Raw genomic sequence first — 24,430 nt, forward strand, 5'->3', positions numbered from 1 at the left:
TTTTAACTGCAGCCAGTAATTAAAGTCAGTTTTCACTTCCCCACTTTAGAACTCAGTCACCAAAATTTAATAGAGTTGAGGAGCACTTGCCTGGGGGCAGAAGCACAGAGGAAAGAACATCAATGCAGAGGAGCTTACACAGGGACCACATTTCCTAGATTTTTCAATTGAAGGACTGGAACACAGCATCTTACTCCTTGTTCTATGGCACATGAAAAGTCACAGCAGTATCAACCAGCTGCAGGTATACCACTCATTCTGCAGTGAGAGATCAGCCTGGCTATTCTTGTCACCGGCTGCAAAACATTATTTAAGTCTTTAGCTTGGTCCTGTACCAATTATCTCCTACTGCAGTGCTACAAGACACTCCGCCTAGTACTCTCCAGTAAAGGTATCGGTAAGAAATAACCTCCAGTTAAATGATCTTCACTTTCTTCCCACAGTCCCACATGGCCAGACACACGACTCAAGCATTTTCTAGGATTCGTAATGCAATTCAAACGAAAGCTACTGACATATTAGAAATTTATGATGACTTAGCTCTGCTAAAGCTCTTCAGACTGTGTCTTTAAATAGTCAACACAGAAATCCCAGTTCAAACCACAGAAGTGTCCCCCTGGATCTTCCAATGAGTTTAAAGTTCATAACCACAAACAACTGGAAAATCGCTTAGAACAGGAGCAGCCAAGACACCAGTCACCAACCAGTAAATAAATAAAATATGCACCCATAGAGAATACAAGTGTTCTTGGAGGCATTGCCACTTACAGTAGCGGAAAAAAAAAAAAAAGTTTTACAAAGAAGCCACCCAGCACAAGAAAAACCATGAGAAGCCTTTTAGATCCTAAAAAACCCTCAAGCTTGTACCAGCCAAATAGTTAACCAAGTGGCAGAGTTTTATATTTTGATTTTAACATATCATCATGCACATAAATTTATTTTTATATACTTTCAATAAATATAATTATATATAATAATTTGATGAGTTAGTGAAAAACATATTACAAAATAGTTCAAAAGGATTAGAACTGACTTCCTAATAGAGTTAAAACATGCACATGGAATTCTGAACAGACACAAAACGCACAGTCATTCCGCAAATAAGGAGAATGAGCAAGACCAACTGCCAACAAGCCGAAAAGCTAACAGACCATGAGCTGAAAACAAACATAACTTCAAGGTGTCTCAGTACACAGCCCAGGAAGCAAACCAAACAGCAGGAGTACAACTCAGAACAGACAGCTATCTTGTTCTATTTGTAGGCTTGAACATTTGAATATTAGACATCAGAAGAGTCAAGCCTAAAATACACCAAATAATCCTGTTTTGTGTTGTCTCAGCCCTCCTGGAAGTTGAATAGGCCAACCATCTTGAGAACAGCTATTCGAGATTTTCAGAAATGCACTTACAGGCATACAAACACAAGGTGTGATAAATGTTGCTACAAGGATGTATGTTGGCTTCTACTACGTTTAGCTCATTAAGATAACTGACTTACTCATCAGAGCCACACAGGAAGATCTTAACAGGACTCCTCCTATACCCTTTCCAATAACTGCACTTATCATGAAAGCTTCAATGGGATGTTGTAAGATAAGCAGAAATTTATAAAGTGATGAATAAAAAGATATAAAGCTCTGAAACATTTTCAGTTAAATCTTCTACAACAAACAGTCTGAAAATACAAAGTCTGCAAACAGTCTCTGGAGTCTGGTCACCTCAGTTACCATATTAAATATATATACATTAAATTATAGATTATGTACTTTATAAAAAGTATTTTAAAAAGCATGAAACTTCCGATTTCTAAAAGGTAACCTTTTCATTATGCGGCTTTTTGAAAAGCAAGTTTAAATCACTTTATTTCCTGAATTTTTAACAATACACATGTGCCAAGAAGCTTTTTTCCAAGAACTGAGCTCTACCTTTCACATAACAGATTGAAAGAAAAAGGGGCAATTATATAGCCTTATTCTACAGAGAAGACACCTGTAAGTGCAAAAGGATGACAAAAAACCTTTCCATTCTAGACGCATAAGAAAAGCCATCAGGCTTTCTGAAAGAGCTAAACACATTTCCTTTAGCAGCCTCAGGAACTGCAAAAATACCCTTTTTAAGAGCTGCCCTTAACATGGGCAAGTTTTATCACCACTTTCAACAGAACAGCAACCCAAGTTTAGGCAGATGAACAGCTTACATCCCTAAGCTTCCTAATATAAGTAAACTCTTCCACATTCAGCTTCAAGCACCAAAGTTAGGCTTATGCACCAACTCTCCCTCAAACGGCATCAGTCCCTCAGTACTGACCTCTTCTTCTATGACTAGCCACCTTTCATATTGGAAGATCGTTTAGCTGTCTGAAATCAGGCAGGCTATTACCTCCACCCCCTCAATGAAAGTAAGTCACAGAAGAAAAAACAAAGACAAAAAACAAAACACTAACAATATTCTCAACGTAAGAAAAGCATTCAGCAGATGGTCAGACTAACATTTTACAACAAGATACACATCTAACACCGAGAAGAAGGAAACAAGCTGTCTTTAGAGACCAGCGCTGTAGTCTCTTTAACACACACACAACAAAAAAAAAAAAAAAAACCCAACACACAAAAAAACAAAATGCCAAAGAAAAGGAAAGTAGACTAGTTCCAAACCTTTGTTCCTAAGCCCACACAGTGAATTCTGAGCTCAGAATAAAAGGGCTTGGAGCTTAGCTTTTGTTCCACAGGAAGAAGAGATCCTTAGATGAAGAGTTAATAATGTCTGAGAAGGTCACCGAGGCACTGACCACTAATACATACAAGAAGTTGCATCTTAAAGCACTTTTGCCTTTGCTTTCTTGCCCTCAGCTTCCAGGACGTAAAGCTACATCAGCAGAAGGCATCAGGAAATGTTATACAAACTTCACAGCACATACAAGCACATCCAGTCAGATTTTGGAGGCCCACAGAAGGCATCCAGAGTTGCTGTTCTGAACAGGATACAAACCCAGAGGAGAGGATCTGTCTGCTCTAAATAACCACTCTCCTGACACACTCCTTTCTTTCCCTAAATACCAGTCAATTTTGCAGGATACTGGCAAACCAAACATAGCATCTACAAAACACTTCCCATCAATATCTTCAAGAAAACCTAAAACATGAGGCTTGACTGATAACAATCAATCAGATCTATGAAACAGGGACAAGGCACCTAATGCACTTGTAGCACTGTTCTGTAAGCATAACCTATCCTGCTACTTAACTAGCTCACAACAGCAGAGGTGTTCTAACACAGCCCCTGTGCATAAGCTTTTTTATATTAACTTGAAAATAAAGCACCATTTGAGGCCCAATATCCCCATTAGGTGCCATTTATCACATCTGTGTAACAAGACTCGCTGCCATTGCAGCTTCTACCTCATCTGCTGAATGGCAACAGAAATAGGACACTGAGTAAAAAAAGGCAGGTACACAAACAAAACCTGAAGAACCTCACTGTTGAGGCAGTTAAGCATTGCCCACTATCTCAACCACCAACTTCCTTTCATGCTCAGCAAAGACAAGCCACATCTGTTCTTTTCACAGGAAGCCACCAGCTTACACATTCTCCATGGTCTAAGCTGATACCATGAGATCTGATCAACACAGGTTTTAAGCTGTCATAGTTGCTAATACAGTTACTCGGAGCTGTGCATAGAGTATAATATGCGATGTCGTAATTACAGGGTTCCATGCCTCTGACCTCATATGAGCATTTTGGAGATAATGTTTTGTTTGGGGAGTTTCAGTTTTTTGTTTGTAAATTAAATCCTACAGCAGACAAGATAACAAAAACATATCAGGAATTTGTTCCTAACTTCAAAAGCAGAGTCTAAAAAGAACAGATAAAAAAAGTATTTGGTCTACTTAAATAAGCAACACCCTCACAGAAAAACTGATGCGGCATGACCTAGATAAGTGAAGAGTGAGGTGGTTCAAGAACTCGCTTAACTGCCATGCTCAAATGGTTGTGATCAGCAGCAGAAAGTCCAGCTGGAGGACAGTCACTGCTGGAGTAACCCAGACATCGATACCTTGCGCCAGTACCGTTCAACATCTTCATTAATGGCAGCATGGGACAGAGCACACCCTCAGCAAGTTTGCAGGTGACCCAGAAGTGGAAGGAGTGGTTGATGCACCAGAGGGTTACGCTGCCAGTGAGAGGGACCTTGAGAGGCTGTAGAAATGGGCCAGCAGAAGTCTCGTGAAGTCAACACTGGGATGTGCAAAGCCCTGCACCTGGGAGGAATAACCCCATGCACCAGCACAGGCTGGGGACCAACTGGCTGGACAGCAGCCCCACAGAGAAGGCCTCGGGGGTCCTGGTGAAACCCAGGTTGACCATAAGCCATCATGTGCTTTTGTGGCAAAGCAGGCCAGCCGCCTCCTGGGCAGGGTTAGGAAGAGCAGAGCACTGCCAGCAGGTTGAGGGGAGTGATTCTTCCCCTGTGCCCATCACTGAGGAGACACGTCTGGAGTATCATGTCCAGTTCTGGGCTTGCCAGTCCAAGACAGACATGGGCATACTGGAACAAGTCCGGCAAAGGGCCCCAAAAATGATTAGGTGAGCAGAGCATCACTCACACAAGGGGAGGCTGAGAGCAGTGAATTGTTCAGCATGGAGAAAAGCAAGCAGTGGTGGAAAGAAGAATTTTAGCAGTGTGTATAAACACCTGATGAAAGGGTGTAAAGATGTAGCCAGACTTACAGAACCAGTGAGGCTGGAAGGGACTTCTTGATATCATTTAAGTCCAATCCTGCTCAAGCACAGTCACCTAGAGCAGGCTGCCCAGGACTGTGTCCAGTCAGGTTTTACAGCCTCTGTAGGCAACCTGTGCCAGTACTCACTCACCCTCACAGTAACAAAGTTTTTTCTTACATTCAGACAGAATTTCATAGGTTTTAATTTGTGTCCACTGCTTCCTGTCTTGTCACTGATCACTGCTGAGAAGAGTATGGCTCCATCTCATTCATTATTTTCCATCAGGTGTTTATACATATTGATGAGATCCCCCTTGAGCCTCCTCTTCTCCAGGGTGATCAGTCCCAGCTCTCTCAGCCCTCCTCATAGGAAAGATCACAGAATCATAGAATGCTTTGGGTTGGAAGGGAGCTTTAAAAGTCATCTAGTCCAGCCCCCCTGCAATGAGCAGGGACATCTTCAACTAGATCAGGTTCCTCAGAGCCCCATCCAGCCTGGCCCTGAATGTTTCCAGGGATGGGGCATCTACCACCTCTCTGGGCAACCTGTTCCAGGGTTTCACCACCCTCATCATAAAAAATTTCTTCCTTATGTCTAGTCCGAAATCTACCCTCCTTTAGTTTAAAACCATTACTCCTTGTCCTATTGCAACAGGCTCCAGTAAGTCCCTATCTTTCTTGTACTGGGGAGCCTAGAACTGGATGCAGTATTCCAGATGCAGCCTCAGCAGTGCTGAATAGAGGAGAAGGATCACCTCCCTTGACCTGCTGGCAATGTCCCTCCTAGTGCAGCCCAGGATACTGTTGGCCTTTTTTTGCCATGAAGGTGCGCTGCTGGCTCACGGTCAGCTTGTTGTCTGCCAGAGCCTCAAGGTCCTTCTCAGCAAAGCTGCTTTCCAGCTGGTCAGCCCCCAATATGTGCTTGGGGTTATTCTTCCCCAGATGCAGGACTATTCTCAATGGTATCCAGTGACAGGACAAGAGGTAAAGGGTACAAATTGAATTAAAAGAAATTCCTTTTAAACATAAGACAACAATTTTTTACTGCAAGAGTGGTCAAATACTGATACTCGTTGTCCAGAGAGATTGTGGAGCCTCCACCCGTGGAGATACACAGAGTCTGATAGTCCCGGGCACCTGCTCTAGTTGACCCTACTTTGAGCAGCAGCATTGGACTAGGTCCCTTCTAATCTCAACTACTGTACAATTCTAAGATTCAGTGGATGTACAAGCAAGTGTGATAACATGATCTTAATTACATTCCACTACAGTAAATGAAGTAAAAGAAATTACTCAAAATTAAGATTGCCTGTTGCACATCATTTTTTAGTATTTGACAAAAGTTCCTGAACTATTAACTCCTTAGTTATCCAGTTTTGTGCACTTAATGTTAGATATAAAACATGACATGGATTCATTTTTCTTCTCCACAATATATAAAATAACGTTCTTCAGTAACTGCAGAGAAGATGTAGGTATCACCAATATTATTCCTTGAAGTACTAGTCTTTACCAGTCCTGTATAAGCAACATCGTGGTGATAATTACATTTTTAATCTCCAATGCCTAACACACTTGACAAAAAAAAAAAAATTAACATTTATAGTTAAGTTTTAATTTGCAACCCTCATACCAACTAATCAGGGAAAATGGCATTTAAGTTAAATGAAAAACACAGTATTAAAACTCAGTATCCAATCCAATCACAAAGATTTTAAAGCGCTAGAATGAAATAGCACTAAATAGTTTGAACCTACCTTTCTGCAATAATTTGACCTCTCCATTTTCTTTCTTGATTTCATTCATTATTTTGTGCTTCTTCTTCTCTTTTTGCTTCTTTTCCCTTTCTTTAATTTTGTCTTTGATTTGAGCTGAAATGCAAATATTTTACAATTAAGTAGGAACGGAAAACTAAATGTTGCATGCATGTTTCATATTACTCTTATGTAAGCTCTATTAAGAGGATAAAAGGAGGAGTTAAAAAAAATCCCAGTACTTATAATATGAAAAGCTAATATTTATCTGTTGCATAATCCAACATAAGCTTATTTAACTCAGATAAGTTTTGTTTCTATTATGTTACAACTGTATGCAACAATTCAGCATGTTAACTTTAACAATTTTTGGTTATTCCTACTACCCTCTGCTCTTATTTTGCATCTGCAGTCGGCTCTTATTTCTTGAAATTCAAATTACCCACATGAGATAAGCAACGAGGAAAAAGAGTAAGGTTTGTGTTTTCCTGGGTGTGCATATACACTAGAAACTTCACATAACTATCTTCCACAGTCTAAATTTAAAGGCTTTTGCAAGTAGCTTGGAATGAAGACTTAATGTAAAAGATGTTGCAGCTGACAAATTAAGTTCACAGGCTACACTAATGCATTAATAGCAGTAAGACGTAATTAGTAGAAACACATGAAATGCACTGTATTTGCACAGCAGATATAACGCACTGGTGCTTCCCTTGCTTACCTACAATCAGCAAGAGCTTACCTGAGCAGTCTCGTTATTCATTTACTTCCTTGTCAAGTCACTCCATGTTTTTAAATCATTGTCATACAAAAGCAGAGCCTTTAGGCATGCTTTCTACATGAAAAATACCAGACCCAGATGAATTCATAATTTCAAGGAGTAATCTTTTTAAGCTGAGTTTAGATTTACTTTTGAGGCCAAGCATTTAGAGAAGTCAGATTTTACTAGGCTTAGATGCAGCCAGCACTTCATGCCTAGTTTCTTGGCCTGAACCCAAGTACCTCCTCCAAGAGTTTACTGGGCTTTTTAACCTCCGCAGGGAAGAGGAAATCTGATTTCAAGCTTTTACATAATGTTATGCTTCAGAATGCTTTCTCAATAATACAGCTGAAAGACAATCCTGATGTTTTATTTATGGTACTTGCATTATAAACCCCATGTGGAAGCAAAGAGAAAGCCAATCACTTTTCCTCAAGCATTCACATAAAAATAGAAGAAGCAGGTATCTTCACTACTAACAAATCAGAAATATTCCTCAGAACCGAACCAAAGCCTTTAATTCTAGAAGACAATATAGAGTGTCCCATAACCAAACTATTTATGAAGCATGCTAATAGTAAAAAAAAGTGCAAAGGGTTTGCAATAATCCACATAAATGAATACTGTAACAACGACTCCACAGCACTCGTATCTTTCCTTTTAGGAGTTTTCTAGTAAGGCTACAGAACTTGAATCTAGCAGTTGTTAGGATGAAGAACGGTATTTTGGGAAGAGCCTAAGAAAGAAAATAAAGGCCAGAAGAGATGGCAATTGAGATACATCTGTTGTTTATCCACAGATCAAGATAAGCAGCAGAGAACAGAAACTATGCTGGCACAAAAATAATAAGGAATAAGGCAGCTGTGCTTAAACTGTCTGGGAGTCTTAGTTCTAAGTGACTGAAACAACCCCATCCAAGAACAGCCTTCTAACGGTTCAAAGACAAGGGATGACAAAGCACATTCATCTGTATAGCAGACCATGGAATCCAAACAAGTTTTCCTAAGCAACACGAACCTGTACTTTCTAGAATTAGGTTAAGCAGACATGAATCTTCCTCTCCAGCCTGCTTCTTCCCCAAAAGAAACACCCAAATTGTAAATCCCCTGCAACTTAAGAAATACGAAGTAGGAAATAGATTATGTAACAGGAGTTGAGTTTAAGTAACACTCTGAAAGCAGACACTCAGCAAGTAGGCAGGAACAGCAGGCTTCATTGGTAACCTGCAGTGAACGTTCAACTCAGCCAGGAGTGTAATTATCATGGGGGGACCTAGATTTTATCTCAACATTTGCATACTGTTAAGAGGTACAGTTGACTTCTGCTATCACTTATGAATCAAAGAAAGACTGAAGAGCATATACAAATGCTGAGCGTTGTTGAAAGAGGACGAGAGAAAGACTGAAAGAATCCTTTATTGCAGGCTCATGAATAGCATCACAGGCCAATGAATCTTCCAGTTTTGTCAGAACCAACACATAAGTAAGGACAGAGAACAAGCTGAAACCTTTTGAAGAGCCTCTAGTTTATTTTCACATCAAGCAATTAGCAGAGTCAATGGTGAGATGTTCCAGACAAAAGAAACAATGGAAGTGTCTGTGACCTCCTCCAGCAACAGCCACAAGCAAATCATACCTGAAGCACTGCAAATACAATGTAAATGCAGCTGAGGAAGGTTTGAAATAAATTAAACATAACTATTTCCCTTTTAGAAATCACAGTACTATAACAAAACCAGTGTACAGCCTGAGGCAAGTAAAGAACAGTTGAGAATCCCAATTTAAATGTACAAATTCTCAGGCTTCCTCCCTCAAAGCCCACAGAATAGATAAGCACTAGATAGTAGAGTTCTCCTTAAAAAAAGCATCAATAAATATTGAAACAAAGACATAACAAAAAAAAAAATCTATGTCAAAATGGGAGTCATTCCACAGATTAACACTTGGGTCTTAATTCTTAGTTCAAATGTCTTCAGTTTATGAATAAAAATTAGTATTTTCTAGTCTGGCTGGCAGAACTCAAACACAATTCTCAAACAAAATTCTGCAGATCATTCTCCTCAGTGATAGATATTCCATTTCACAGCTTTCAATGGGATGCAGAGATAAAAAAATCAACCAAATTATTTTAAGATTGAGTTTCCTACAAAATCTATTGCAACTTAGCTATGCTGGCTCTGCAAAGTCAGTAAATTTAGAAGCATCCAATAGTCACTATAGTCAAGAAACATGATTAAGACATGCCTATGGCACAGATATCTAACAAGGAAGGGCAAGTGCAATTCTCCAAGTACAGTCTCCATACTAACTGCTGCCACCATATGATGCGGCCCAATAAAGTTGATCAGTTCAACACGGGCTACAGCTCTTTGGCACTTTCCAAAATGCCACAGATCAGGATCTCTCTGAGTGTCCTCTCAAATAGAAGGTATCAATCCCATCCAGCCATACATAATTTGAGTCCAAATCGCACTTTCTCAACCAAGAAACATGAAAATTCTTCACAAAAATCCGGCTTCAAAACAAACGCCTCCAACATTAAGCAATTTCCAATCTACATGTCACAGAATAAGCAACCAGTAAGTGAGGTTGGCAAGGGAAAACAAGACAAAACTTGTTCTGTTGAACAAGTTAAGAGAAGTTGGAATGCTTTTCTATAGCTTTTTTGAGGTTTACCAGTAACAGCTACTACTGATCCAAAACCTTAGGTCTCCACTTCATTTGTAGGACAACAGCATCTCAAAGTAGTAAAAGGTAGAGAGATGTTTATACTAATCTTTCCGTGTCCACAGAATATTCTGCAATTAGCTTTCACCAATACTACTAACAAGTTAAATAAAAAAAAAAGGCTTGAGCTGCTGAGGGAACAGGATGAAATGAGTCCCCAGGGAAATAACGTAACCCAAATGGTCAGCGATCATGACAAGAGAACATCAAGTACCAACAGCTATTACCTCAGTATGTCTCAGCATTGCAGTTGCCACTGGAATAGTTTCAGTTAGTTTCAGTTTTCACAATGATGAAAAACTGAAGCTTCAGAAAAGCAATTAACAAATTTAAGTTTCATACGCTAATGAGGAGATACTTTGAGTTCAAAGTAAGGCAAAGGGGTAATTTGACTCAAACATGGAAGACAAGTTTTAATAAAAAGGTCTTCATTCTAAAAAAACAACATATATAGATGTACCACTGACTAGAAGCTAAAGTCTGACATCCCTAGTCCATAAATGATCATATTACAGTTCCTTTTTTTTTTTTTTTTTTAAACAAAGGCACAAGTTAGTCACAGGAACAACTTACCAAATAGTTGTGGTCCTTTATTGGAACTACTTCCACAAGGGTGTGGGTATTTTGTTTTGGTGTGTGTTTGTTTGGTGGTGGGTTTGGGTTTTTTGGGGGGATATGTATAATGTTGATGAATTTTCAAGTAAAGTAAAATTACATATTAATTTCAATAGCTGTTTCTCCACTTCAGTAGATATTAAAAAAAAAGAAACATTCCAGCAACATAAACTTCAGTTTTATTTAAGCTGAGTTATTTGCTCTCTCCCTTTTAAAAAAGTTGTTCTGGTAAGGGATAATAAAAACGTTAGTCAGGTACTGAATATGAGGATTTGTCTAACATTTCATCTGTTGGGGTTTTTTTTTGGTTGGTGATTTTTTTTTTTTAATTATTGGATCAAAACAGACACAAAAAATGCCTCTTATGCCTGCTCTACTTTGAAAAGGGAGAAAATACCAAATCTTAAAAGTTGGTAACCAGATTCTTCCAACAGGAGAAAAAGTCAATCATGGTGCCATGAATCACATCTGAAGTGACAGAAAAGAATACCTAATAGCCATATAAGATACCAACAAAAAATGCAATGAAACAAGTCTCTCTGGGAAAATACCAGTCCTCTACTGTTATATCAGCAAATCACTCATACCAAAATCCTTACTCTTAAAATCATCCAAAACCCTCAGCAATGCAGTAGCTCTCAACTTGGCCAGAACACAGCTGGAAAACTGATGTCTCTGTTTCTACTCACTACATTGTACCGAGGCAGCTGACAGCTACTTCTCCTTAGCCCAATGCTTACTACTGCCGCAACAGCTTCCTCGTGACATTCAACAACCAAAGAACTCAGCGGTCCTCAAAACATTATCTTATTGTTCATTTGATGAATTTTAGGGACTAGCTCCAAAGAGCAGATGATCTATTCAGGTCTCTTCACATAAATCCATATTTTCCATTGTGTTTTTAACAACTACATCAGGGACAATCACGACTAAAACACAGTAATTATTACATACAAACTTTTCATGCATACATACAAACATTATTGTAGCATAGTAACCCTTAGAGTCTTCTCACATCATTACTCATTGTACTACGTGCTCTTCATGCATGCACACAGACTTCCTATTCCTTTACGTACCTCTAAATACACTAGAACTAAAAGCCAAAAGTTTGAAGTCATTAGTATCCCAGAGTAAAGATGGAAGAACCCTGTATCTTTTAATGAAGTTTTTCCCCTACCAAAATGCCCTTTTGCTTTATATGCTTTTGACAGAGAAATACACTGCTCAGGAAATAACTGGTCACAGACCAAACAGAGTTTGTAAATGCTCCCTACTAGGGTTAAAAAAAAAAAAAAAAAAGAAACGCCAGGCACAGTAGGAATCAGCTATGGAAGGTCCAGTAACAGTTAGGCTTGCTCCTTAGCTTTCAAGCTCTGCTGCCTGAAGAAAAAAGGGTCTCTATTATTGTAGTTATTTTTTTACTCTACTAAATAAGCCAATGTCACATGTAAACTTTTTAAAATACAGAGTTCTGTAGGAATAAGTATCCCTGTTCGGAGGAAATACAACACGCAAGGAATGAAGAGATTTCTACATGTCTCATTCAAGGTCACAATATGAGTGTCACCACAAAGTCCATATTCTTTGGTTTTAATGTCATAGAAACAGTACACCCATGAATGAAATGCAGCAACAGCAGTATTTTTAAAAAACTGCTATATACAGACAAGAAGAATTCCATTATGAAGAAGTGTTGCACCTCACCTTCCTAAATGGCATCTGAAGAATGTTTTCACTTTACAATGAATCCACATGATTAACTGAATTAATTCAGAGTGATATGCATACTTCCTCCTCAAATCCAAAAGCTTCTACTCTTCCTAGATGTTGGGTTAAGTACATAAATAAAAGAAATGGAATATATACTGCATTTATAAGGCAAACAGCCATTTACAACTAAAGACTACAGAAAAAGTTTTCTGTTTCCTAACTAGGTAGATACCTTCTCATAATGATTGCAGTTATTTCCCAAGTAGTAAATAAAGGAACACAAATTTACAGATGACACCATTCAGATTTCAGAAATTTAACCAGATCTTTGCAAGCTTTCTACAGTCCAAAAGGTAAATCAAGTGCACAGAGAATGAGTCAAGTGGGAAATGTTCTGTAGTGGATTACATGCAACGTGGTCGCTGTCACATTGTGAAATCCGCACCTTGAAGATGATGCGGAGCCCGAGCAAGTCCACTTCAGCACTGAAAGAGGCGAGCTTTACAACCTTGTCGGATGCCAAAAGTTGCAGCTGCTTTGCATCGGTTTTCCAGATGGTAACCCACATTAGCAGTCAGTCATAGATTATGTTCAAAGTATTCTGCCTCTCTCTCCTCCCTTTGATTTAAGGGCTGTCACTGCACATCAGGCAAAATATTTACAAACTACTGCTAACGGACACCATCAAGATGGTTAACACCAACAGTATTGTAACTGATGAGAAAGGGGAGGAGGAGGGGAGTACAAGAACATCAGCCACTGTTCCTTCCATCGGCACTCTCCTCCCTTTATACAAATACCCATAAAAATAAAACCTCAAGAAGCCATGTTTATCTGGTTATGCAGATACATGAAGTACGTTTAACACCACTATGTTAACGGTTTTGACACCTGCACTTTTATTAAGTCATACAAGGTACACTGGAGAGCACGCTGCCTGACACAATGAACATGAAAAAACCCATACAGTATTTTGGGGACACCAAAAAAAAAAAATCATGATAGCTTTCTCATTCCAATAACCAGGAATATTTGGCTGACATTCCTTTCAGAAATGAAAATTTAACATCCAAGATATGACTAAAGAAATCCCCTTACCAGGCAAGAACATTTCCCCAAGCCCTTCAGTGAATGGGAAGGAAGACAGACCCCTTTCAGAATCAAAACACTTCAAGAAATTTAAATCTAATCTTTGCAATTCCTCTAATCTTTGCACTTTTAAAGCAGACCTTCTACATGTAGAACTGAGTGAGCCAAGTTTAAGCCCAAGCACTGGGAAGTTGCATCAGAAACTGGTAGTGGAGAACGTGACAGCTGCAAACAAGGCCTCTACAAGAGGTTTCGGATCTGATGTTTTCAGCCTACTGATCTTGTTTCAACTAAAAAAAATTATTTGTTATTTTACAACCAGAATAAGTTTCTGCTGCGTAAATTACGCACAGAGCTGGATTCTGGGGTATAGGAGGGGCTTTCTTTGTTCTCCAGCTTAGAAAAGGACAGTTTTTTTTACCGTCTAGCAAGCTTCATGGTTATTTCACAGAAGCGAAAAGGGAACAAGGTCCCTCAGGAGAAAGATACACTCCTCCAAATTCATCTCAACATTGAATGCTTACATTAATGTCACTATCAGCTCTCAAACCTAAACTGCATATAAATCTCGGACATCCAAAGAAATCTGAGTCGTCACTCTTCTTGTATATCACACTTAAAACTCTAAACACTTTCTAGAAACTGCTGATTATAGTGTGGAATCTGAACAGAAATATATTAAAGAATTCAGAAGAGAGTGATCAAGAGGCCTCACAAGCATGAAAATGACTGCTGAATTTAAGGCGTTTGGCGGGGGGGGGGGGGGAAGTGAGTCAAGCCACACAGTATGAAAAAAGGCAAAGGAAATAGGAGTAAGCAGAAGAGAGAAATGTTTAGCAGAAGAAAAAGGACAACCTAACGAGCAAGATGCATGGTCCCAGCTCTAAAGAAGGGGAAAAGAAGAAGATCCAAAACTTTCTCCAACCTACTTCAGGAAGTCAGACTATGAAATGAGCATCCCTCTAGATCCAAACCGAACTTAACAAGCCTGAGAGGTGCAATTTCTTGAAAGCTTAAAATCCAGAAGTGTCATGCAGCCCAAAGCAACAAAGTTATCAGAAGAATCACTGGTAAATGCCCACCTGAAATCTAATCTAATCTATCCTTCAAAGACAGCAGGAGAAAAAGAAAAAAAAAAAAAGACTGGAATTAAAACAAGAGCTGCAGTACCATGTTCAGCTTGCTTGCTCATACGGGGAACTCCCATCTGCAAGTGAAAAATACCAGTCTCATTTTGTAATTGCTTGCACACTAAGGTAATCTTATCAGCAAATGGATCACCAAAGAAAAAAAAAATTGAGGGAAAGGGAAACCGTACACAGAATGGCAAAAAAATCAGAAAAGATGGTTCATGCATCTGGATCACACTGTACAGCAAGTCTATGGACCAAAACAAAAAACTTCGGGCAGGCATCATCTGATGAAGTGGGGAGTGGCTGAGCTGAGCTTTGCACTGTTAAGAAAACAATTTCAACCATGAACTGCTAGAGCAGGGTATCAGTTAAATGACTAACTGAATCAGCATGGTCATAAACTGGAACAGCAATCATTTCTGTCAGATTCACACCGTTTTAAAATAAAAGTAGTTACACAACTTCTAATTCCACTATCAAAATGTACTTGACAAGTGAAATTTAAGCTTGTTTTAAACAGCCTGAACCTCGTATCTGAAGAACAAGTCATGCGTGTGGCAAAATGTTCTTCCAGATTCTCTGCATGCTAGATCATCATCTCGGAAGGGTTCACTCAACTCCGTTCATTTAATTGAAACACAAGCTGTAAGGCCTGGTTATGACTCTGCAAGTTAAAGGTCTTTCCAACGAATTAGAAGACTAGAGAAATCCGTAAACGAAGACTCATTCAAGGAAGAAAACACAAAAATTTTAAAGAGCTTTAAGCACATCATCCATCTTGGCTATAACCAAGCTTAACATCTTCCTATCGCTTGGGAAAGAAAGGTGCCTCAAAACTAGGCCCTCTTGCCTAGTAATCACTATTGCAAGCCAAGAACAAACATCAGCTCCTATACTCAGCTTCCTGACTCGTAGGTAAAAGATCTTCTCACAATTTCCTCCTCAGTGTCAATACCCCTTATCATCATCACAGCAATTAAACTAGAATTAGGAAAATGCTATTGGTACTACTCATAGTCCTATGATGACAGTTTTTCAAGTCCAGATGTCACATTCATTCACTCCACATCACTGCGCAGCCTGATTCCCTGTATTATCTTGTCTACGCTACAGTCCCAGCAATCCCATGAGACAAATTCTGCCATTCTTCCCCCAATCCCCCTAGTTTCATTCCCCATTTTCTCCAGTACTAAGGCCTGTGCAGGCCCTCCCTTTCTCTCACCAGGGTAAAGCTTTTTCTCCGAGCGTCATAACTGCTCTGTGTAGCAGAGTGCGCACATACCTCACTGATTAGAAACGCGACTCCTCCCAATTCATAGACACTGGCACCCTTATCAGTACAAAGTTCAACTGGGAATTCCACTCCATCCCGTGTACCCACGTGCAACGCATCTCCACTTTGGCTGCAAAGAGGAGGATGGAGTTTTTCCATCTTCAGAGCCTCAAAACGATCAAGAAAATCTCACCCATTCCACCTGCTTATCTTTTGATAATTTTGCCTCTTTTAGAGACTTCTGCATCTTTAGTCTCCTCATCTGCACAATTTTCTTTCTGGCAGGTGCAACAGTGGTATGTTTATCAGTTCTGAATGCTATGAGAGAAAAAACAATCAATACTGTCAATTCCATGTTCCTGCTTATTTTCAACAGCACCAAAAGCAAAATGGTTGTCTAACTGCAGACTCAAGGAAAACGAAACTGCACTTGCCTGCATTAGGTTGATTTTTAGAAGGTACTACCAGCTGCACATATGACAGCTTCTATGAACTCATCTCATTACACCAAAAGGGGCACATTTTACTCCTTCTTTCCCCCTATATATTCTATGCATGCAAGCCTCTCAGGTTTTTTTATTATACAAAACCCTCTAAATTCACTCTGATGTCATACCTGTGGACTGCCTAAATTTGCCACTCTCCTTTTATCCTACCCTTCTTTTAATCTTCCTTGCCTTTTCTACAGCACCTTTATACATATTTTTTGCCCCAAAGCAAGATCAGAATCATCTCCCTCTTACACAGTTTTTGCATGCTATTTCCTCCCTCTTTCATGTCAGCATCTCAAATTCACTCATTCCACATTCACTCACACTGCTGCAACCAGCATCCCTACAGTATCTTCTTCTAGTCTATGCCATAGTCCCAGCAATCCCAATGCACAAATTCTGCTTATTCCACCCTCCAACCCTAATATATCATTCTTAGTTTTCCTCTCTACTAAGAATTCTGTATTCCCCCCCCCGTCATTCTTTTCTCCCTGCATCATAACTGCATTTCTCCTTTCCTCTCTGAAAAGTAAATTATTCACAGGATTAACAGCACAGACCTGTTCTTTAATCTACAGTCAAATACAGAACCACTTTAAAAAGGCTGGTTGCTCTCAACAGAAGACTCACTGCATCCCTCACTTTCTTACAGCCTTCTCTGCAAAAATATACAGTTTAATGAATATACATTTTTTCATTTATATAGGAAAGTACACCACAAAATTTTAGCTATAGAAACCACTGCCTCTAAACAGAAATCTGGAGACCCAGCTGCCATACAGGCATCATTCGCCTAGGAAAATGTTATTTGTTGCCTGTAATTAGGTTTTCAAGAAATAAATGAAAGGTGAAAAGATCTGTTCTGAGCGAACAGCAACTAAAATGTCAAGTACTTGTGCCTGTCAATATACAAGTTCTGAGAAAATATCCTTTCCAGATAGAAGGTGCAGAATCTCCTCTTGAAAGATTAGTCACTGCTTCCAGGAGGGTTGAATTAATAATTATTCAGTTGACACCATGACTGTCATCATTTCTTTTATCAATGTGCAAAAAACATTTCATCCTGTTCTTGTATTATTGTTGTCAGAGATTTATTAACATGATTGTGTAACACTGGTAAGACACTAAGACAATCCGAGTGAATATGGTTATTATTTCCATAGCTTTACTTGGAAGATATTGAGGGAGTTTCTTAGCAGCTATCCTTGAAAGGAAAAAGGCTTCACCAACACCAAATGTGCACTCAATATCATTTCTGAAGATTTTTCCTAAGTCATCTTTTGGACAGGAAGAAGGAAAAAAAACCTAAAATGAAATACTTGAAAGCACTGAAATGACATACTTAAAGCCCACTTACACACCAGCAATGAAGATCCCAAGAACAAAAAACATGTGCAACATGCCAACCAAAAAGAACCAGTAATTAAAAAAAAAAAATACTCAAAGGTAAGTGAATCAGACACAAGACACTAGCAAAAACTAGCAGAAAATGCAGACAATGTAATCAATAGACAAAAAGGCATATTGATAATAACAATTGTTCTCTCCAAGCTTGGCTCATCCTACAAGTACAGATATAGACCACAAGCAAAGTAACCTAAGCCTACATAACAGCTATAATTTACCTTTCCTTTGAAAGATACTTGCTTAAACTAGGTAATGGAGTGAACGTTTCAAGTTCTTCATATTTTGATGTAAATGCAAAAGCATCAACATCTGGTTTAAGGTCACTGGAGACTGGGAAAGCATACACCGGAAATAAAAGCATATATTCTTGTACTGTCTTCATATATTCATGCATTGTCTTTCACTTCCTAAGCATCTACTGTTAAGCAGTTAGCAAGAAGCTCAGCAAGAATCCAGCCTAATATCTTGTCTTACCCGGTATGCCCATTTTTGTCCAGCCCCATTAATAAACTAACCCACCACTCCTCCCCTTCTCCTGAAGGCCTCGAGCATTTCTTGTAAGATTTTAGCCCAGTGATCTTCAGGAAATAAAGCAAACCTGAAGCAGCAACTAAATGAGATTTCAGAAGTCTAAGCATCTAAATTTTAACTGCATGCTCTCTGGTACTCGATGACTTAGCCTGTAAAAATTAATAGCCTAACAAATGAGATCATTCGGGATTTCATTTTAAAACTGGGGGTATTTTGTAACACGTAGTCTCCCCCGGTTTTCCCCCCACAGCAAGGACAGAAATTCAGTTTTGTTCGCAGATCTCTAGCAAATTACTAGGCACCCTTATTTCCCTAATAGGTAAGAAAACCTAAGGCCTCTGGCAGCTTCTAGCTGACGCCATCGCTAACTCCACACCCCCTTTTTTGACAGGATTGACGGCAGACTAAGCCGCCGCTGCCTTCCCCACAAACTTACACAACGCCAGCGGCCTCCTCCCCGGCTCCAGCCGGCAGCGCCCAGGCCTGGCTGCCCCCGGCTCCGCGGAGGGCAGGGCGGAGAGGGCAGCCAGGTAAGGCCCGCGGGAAGCGGCGCTGCCCGGGGCCGGCGCGCCGGGGCGGGGCGGGGGCAGGCAGCCATGCTAACGGCCCGACCCGAGCATCGCAACCATTTCCTGCTCCCTCACGGCAGCTGCGGGCACCTTCACGTACAGCACCATACCCACCCTGCCCAGCCCGGGCTCGCCCCTTCCCGCTCTCCTCCAGCCTTCACCATCCTCCCTCCCTCCCCTTCCCGCCCCTCAGGCTGCGTGCGGCGAACGATCCCCCGCGGGCCGCGCACAGCCACGCCGCCCGCCCCTCACCTTTCGGCAACAGCAGCTTCACCTCTCCGTTCTCCTCCCGGCCCGCCGCACTCAGGCCCCCGCCGCCATCTCCCACCGCCGCGACCACGGGCAGGGCCCCGTGCTTCCTCCTCTCCTTGTCCCGCTTTTCCTTGGGCCTCTTCGGCTTGGCGCTCCCGCCGCCAGCGCCGGCCGCCCCGCCGCTCCCGCAGCCTCCCGCCTCGACGGCCAGAGCCAGGCGGTGCCGGTGGTGGCGGTGCTGGTGCTGCTGGTAAGAAGAGGAGGGGGAGGCGGACGAGGGCAGCAAAACGGCGGGCGACAGCAGCTTCCGGGACAGCGGAGAGGGGAAAGTGAAGCCCGCCGCGCCCCCGGAGGGGCCAGAAGGGAGCGCGGGGAAGCCCCACGCCGCGGGGTTGCTGTAGCTCGGCACGACCGCCGGCAGCGACTGCTTGCCGCTCCCGCCGTTGCCGCCCCCGCCGCCCCCTTCACCGTTGACGCGCTTAGTGCCCTTCAGGCTCCTCTCATCAGCTCCCTTCATCTTCTTGGCGGCTGGCTGGGACCCACGGGAAGCCTTCGCGTCCGGGGCCGGCCTGGCACCGAACGGCTCCTGCTCGGGCGACGCCGCGCCACAACCAGGGCTCGGCGGCTCCGCCATTTTGGGCTCCTGCTTCTATTTACTCTCGGCTCGCCTCAACCGACAGAACCGGGAGGGGCGGGGGGGCGCCCCGCCTCGCCCAATGGGCAGGGGAGGCGCCGGAGAGACAGCGTGATCGGCCAATCGCAGGGCGAGGAGGGGGCGGGTTCTCAGGGGATTGGGGGCAGCGGGCTCGGCTGAGTGCGCAGTCAGAGAGCGGGGGCGAGGGGAGGGGGATTGCTGTCAGGGCGGGCGCAGCTGCGGGGCGACGGCAGCGGGGACAGGGACGGGGAGGAGGCGCTCGGCTCGGCGCGGCGCAGGGCCGGTCCCGGTCCCGGTCCCGGTCCCGGTCCCGGTCCCGGTCCCCAGCCCCGGCGGGTGTGGCGGGGAGCGCCGAGCGCGCTCCGCCAGGCGGGGGCAGGGCAGGCAGCCGCCCCCAGCGATGGCGGGCGGGGCCCGGCCGCGGCAGCGGCAGCCGGAGGGTGAGGCCCGGGGCTGAGGGGCCGCGTCCCGGCGAGCCGCTTCTCCGCGACCCGGGTGGTCGAGCTGTGGCGCATTACGGCGGGGCCCGGAGGCGCTGGCGAGCCGGGAGCTGGCTCGCATCAGCTCTTCAGCTTTGGGGCTTCCCCGCCGCCGCCTGGCGCTGCGGGCGGCGGGGCCGGCTGAGGGGATCCCTGCGGCCCCGCGGGCGGCGTCCTGAGAAAGGCTTTTGCTTGGAAATAAGGGAAGTTTGGAACAGCGCCTTTGCCAGCAGGTTGGCTGCCTCCAAAGCAAAAGGCAGCAGTGGCCTAGAACGTGGAGTTTAGTGCCACAAATAAGAGCTCCCCGCCAGCCGTGCCCTTGGCATCCAGAGCTGGCGCAGCTGCGGCTCAGGTGCAGACTGAAATTCTCCCAAGGCCTGGTGTAAGCGGCGAGTGGGCACAGGAGTGAAGAGAAGGTGAGCCCTTGTTTCCTGGGGCGTTTGCATTGCCGCTCTCCCGCTCCGCTCAGTCATACCTGCGAGTCTCCTTGTCGCAGTGGGAAGGACAGAGTAGCCGCCACATTGAACTTTATCTGGCAGGCTGCTGCCAAATCAAATTGCTCTGTGAAGTTTTGTATATGATGTATTAGCAGACAAACAAGGTTTTGAGATTAGATTTTTTCGCTTCACAAACTATTTTCATTTGAGCTGCAACTGATCAGCCTCAGAATAAGCTTGCTCCTAGCACTCTGGCTGTCTCCTCCTTTGTTTCATTTTTTGCAAATTGTAAACCAGGCTGAATTTGGTTCAATGTTCATCTTGACAGCAGTGGAGAATAAATTTTCTATATCCAGCCAACTCCGCTTAAAGGATTTTTCCTCAGATGATTCAAGTTTCACTACTGTAAGAGCATACCCTCAAACTGTAGTTCTGGGCGTGATAGGGAAAATGGCATCTGCGTCAAAGCACAGAAAGAACATTTCGCAGCATGTATTTGAGCAGCAGTCAACTCACATCCAAGCCCAGACTGAAATCCCGGTACAAATCTGCCCGTATGTACGCAAGCTGGTGTAACAGGAATGGGCCTATGAGTATGAAGGTCATCTTCAGATCCCTCAGAAATGTATTACTCGTATCAGTAGGTGAGAAAAACCTATGCGTTTTAATACCTCTAGAATGAGAGATTTTAGGCACCTCATGGCACTGTCTCAACCTCGCAGGCTTTACAACCCAGTTCATCTTGCTTCTACGCTGTTGATGCCAACTCAATAGTATATTAAGTTCATTCAATAAACTTACACTTCAGATAAGCCACAGCTGTATTTTCACACTTTCACTTTTGGGGACTTTGAAAAAATGGAAGAAGAGCATTTCCACGAGTGCTCTGATCTTTAACTAGAGTAAATGCTAGGGCGTGCTTTCGGTCCGAGAAACTTGACCACAACCTCTGTGAAATACCAAAGTCGCCTAGGAGTGCAGCATCACTGCTCTCTGCATGGCAGGCTTAGCAAGATTTATTAGACTAATTAGGCTAGATAGCTATGTAAATAGCTGAATATCTTCAAATGTGCACTTACTTTAATGTAGTTAATAATTAAGACAAATCTTCATATTTCTGAACTTCTTATTGGACATGCTGGATGTCGAGAAAAATAAATTGAATCATAATGCAACATTCATGTGGAAATAGGTATGAAGACAAAGGGGGGGGAGTCATAGCCCAAAACTAGATGTAAAAACTGACATCTAAACTAATAAATGTGCAGCAAACTTTAACAGACAGCTGACAATATGCTACTAAACTGGAGTCAAGCTATTGGTTCATTTGCTTTTTGAAGTAGTGTATTGTGCTCATAAGCATAGGCCAAGTTCTTATTAGCGAATTCTTTACAAAATTCAACTGCAGCAAGATGACAGAGTACCTATTAGGTGTAATTGTTGCTTGTTGGAAAGCAGCGTGACTAATGGTTGGAGGTTTGCTGCTGCTATCTCATACCCATTTGTCAGCAAGGAAAATTATAGGGTGCTTGAAATTCAGAAGGCAGCTCTGTGTTTCAGATCCCACAATCGTGCTGCTGCGTGGCGGCCAGCCTGGCGGGCACGCTGGAGGAATAGGTGGTGTCCCCGTCACTCGTTTTGTCACCGATCATACGGATGCATTACAGTGCTACGCCGTACCTACGGTGAGCACGCATTCCAAAACACTTAAACCAAATTTCAGTGCATCTTCCTTGCTACTTGTTTTTACTTTAATTAAACCTCTGGATGCTGGCACGTACACCACAGACAGACACTTGTGAGCGAGACACGGACAAAATGAGAAACACCAAAACTGCTTCAGAATAAAAAGTATCTTTTAAAAAAAGGGGGTAAATACAAGCAATATACCCTGCATAAAATACAGGTTAGAATCACAAATTTGTTCTGATATTAATTGGAAACAGTGGAATATATATGCTTACACGATCAAAAACATTGCCCCCCAAACTATTACAGCGAAATATAGTAGCATCTCGTGCCGTAACTCCAGTCCCCTGCAGTGACTGAGGAGAGAAGCTTGTCTGCTTTAGCAGAAGACTCTAAACTGATTACGGAAACTATATCAATGTAATTTTCTCTATAATTTTTCACGGACTTAGGGAAATCTGTGAAGATTTTCTAGACCATGAAAACCCCAAAGAGGAAAAACAATAACAGTAAAAATGCCAGGCACATATCAGTCCAGTATCTAACACACACTAAGGATGAGCTTATCAGTGTATTGGCCTGCTTATTACAAACGTGTTGCCATCTTAATTAAGATAATTATGAAATGCTGGTATAATTGGTTATTAATCAAAACATTTGTTTAAATACCTATCTTGTTTCAGTAACTAAGGAAGCTAAACAAGCTAGTGTGTACGCTCGCCTAAACTTTGTCAAATTTCAGACGTCCCCTATAAAATAAAAAGCTCTATGTGAGCGCTGTACACAGATGGAGTTACATTGGTTTGGCTTTATGCTCTTAGCTGCCTACCAAAGTAATGCTCCGGAACCTTCCTCAGATCTCCAAATAGAAATACAATTTTCAGAAATGTTATTTAATCTCTTTATAGTTTCAACAGTTTGCTTCCATGCGCTTACTTCCTTGGTTTGGCATCTGTTCAGTTTCTAATTCAAGCATGGCAATAATTGTGCCAAGAGTAAATTGAAAACATTTGATAACACTTAGACATTTTTATGCTGGTTTTAGTCTGCAAAATTAGCTAAATGTAATTTTTACTGCTATTCATGTTTTCTTACAATTCATTAAAAGTAAATTTATTCACCTTTGGAAACGGAGGTGAAAATTAGCCTTCTTACCTGCACAGAATGTACTTACAAGGGCAGTTTCATCATGTAAAAGTGTGATTTATTTTGGAAAAGCCTAGAAAAACCTCATTTTCCATAGTCAAAATTTTCAGACCAACCAGTGGCATATCCAAATTCTTCTGTAATTACCGGCCAAACAACTGAACTAAATGAGACAGTCGGGACCGACTTGGTCCGTAAGCAGCAGCTGCTGACAGCGTGACAAGCCTTGCTGCAGGGGGGTAAGAATTTCCACCCCCCGCTGTCCTTCGCAAGGGACGGCATCCCCGCGCCCAAGCAGCGTCAATGTGCAGCCCAGCATCTTCGGTTAAACAGGTGACAAAGCCGGGTTTACGCGAAAAAGCCTTTTTTCACCGAAGCAGTTGATGTCTCTTGTCTGAGTGCTGAGGGGGCAGCGGGTTAGGCTTTTGAAAGGGGGGCAGAGCAGACAACTGGGGACAGCAGTGGTTTTCATTACGCTGTTCGTCTGCCAACACTTTGTAGAATCCATAGAAGCCACAAAAGGAAGTTTACACTTCAGCGAGGACCTACAATAATAATTTCTTGTTGAATGTTTTTTTTTTGAATAGCTACGTTTTCATTCCAACTGTTGTAATAATTTTCTCCTATATGCAGAAGCACTACCCGGTAGGTCCAGCACCAGATGTGTGCTAAAATATGTTAATAGACATGTTGAATATTTTGTGTTCTAGAGACTGTAGCACGCGCTTGCTCACGTAGGTCTTTGAAAGTGACAAAAGTAGGGTGTTACACAGTGTAAAAGCAAAAAAAAAACCAAAACAACCACACTTATAATGTCAAATCTATACAGTGATTTCTGGACGTTCCTGAGCTAAATTCTAGAATATCCGTTGCTCTCCACTGCAGATTTTAGAAAAGTTAAAGTCACTTGAACGAAGTACTATTTTGGGGGATGATAACAGATGACTCATTTTCGGGTTACATGGAGAGCTGAGTGAAGCCAGCTGGACA

At 42.2% G+C, this 24,430-nt stretch overlaps 1 protein-coding gene across 3 annotated transcripts in view; it reads right to left on the bottom strand.

Moving 5' to 3' along the window:
• The window catches only part of RSBN1L (round spermatid basic protein 1 like), a 53,084-nt gene extending 33,367 nt beyond the window's left edge, over window positions 1–19,717 (bottom strand). For 2 of the 3 annotated variants that reach the window (XM_087767943.1, XM_087767941.1), the window contains exons 1-2: window positions 19,035–19,717; window positions 6,479–6,592 (exon numbers count right to left, since the gene is read on the bottom strand). In XM_087767943.1, the coding sequence (XP_087624069.1) occupies window positions 6,479–6,592; window positions 19,035–19,668 (748 nt within the window). In that variant the 5' untranslated portion in view covers window positions 19,669–19,717. The remainder of the gene's footprint in view (window positions 1–6,478; window positions 6,593–19,034) is intronic. The other variant, XM_087767942.1, reaches the window with a different exon arrangement.
• Window positions 19,718–24,430: the final 4,713 nt, after the last annotated feature.

Source organism: Nipponia nippon, unplaced genomic scaffold (genome assembly GCF_047370975.1).
Source record: "Nipponia nippon isolate SJK-2023a ecotype South Korea unplaced genomic scaffold, ASM4737097v1 scaffold_3, whole genome shotgun sequence".
In the NCBI taxonomy this organism is placed as follows: Eukaryota; Metazoa; Chordata; class Aves; order Pelecaniformes; family Threskiornithidae; genus Nipponia; species Nipponia nippon.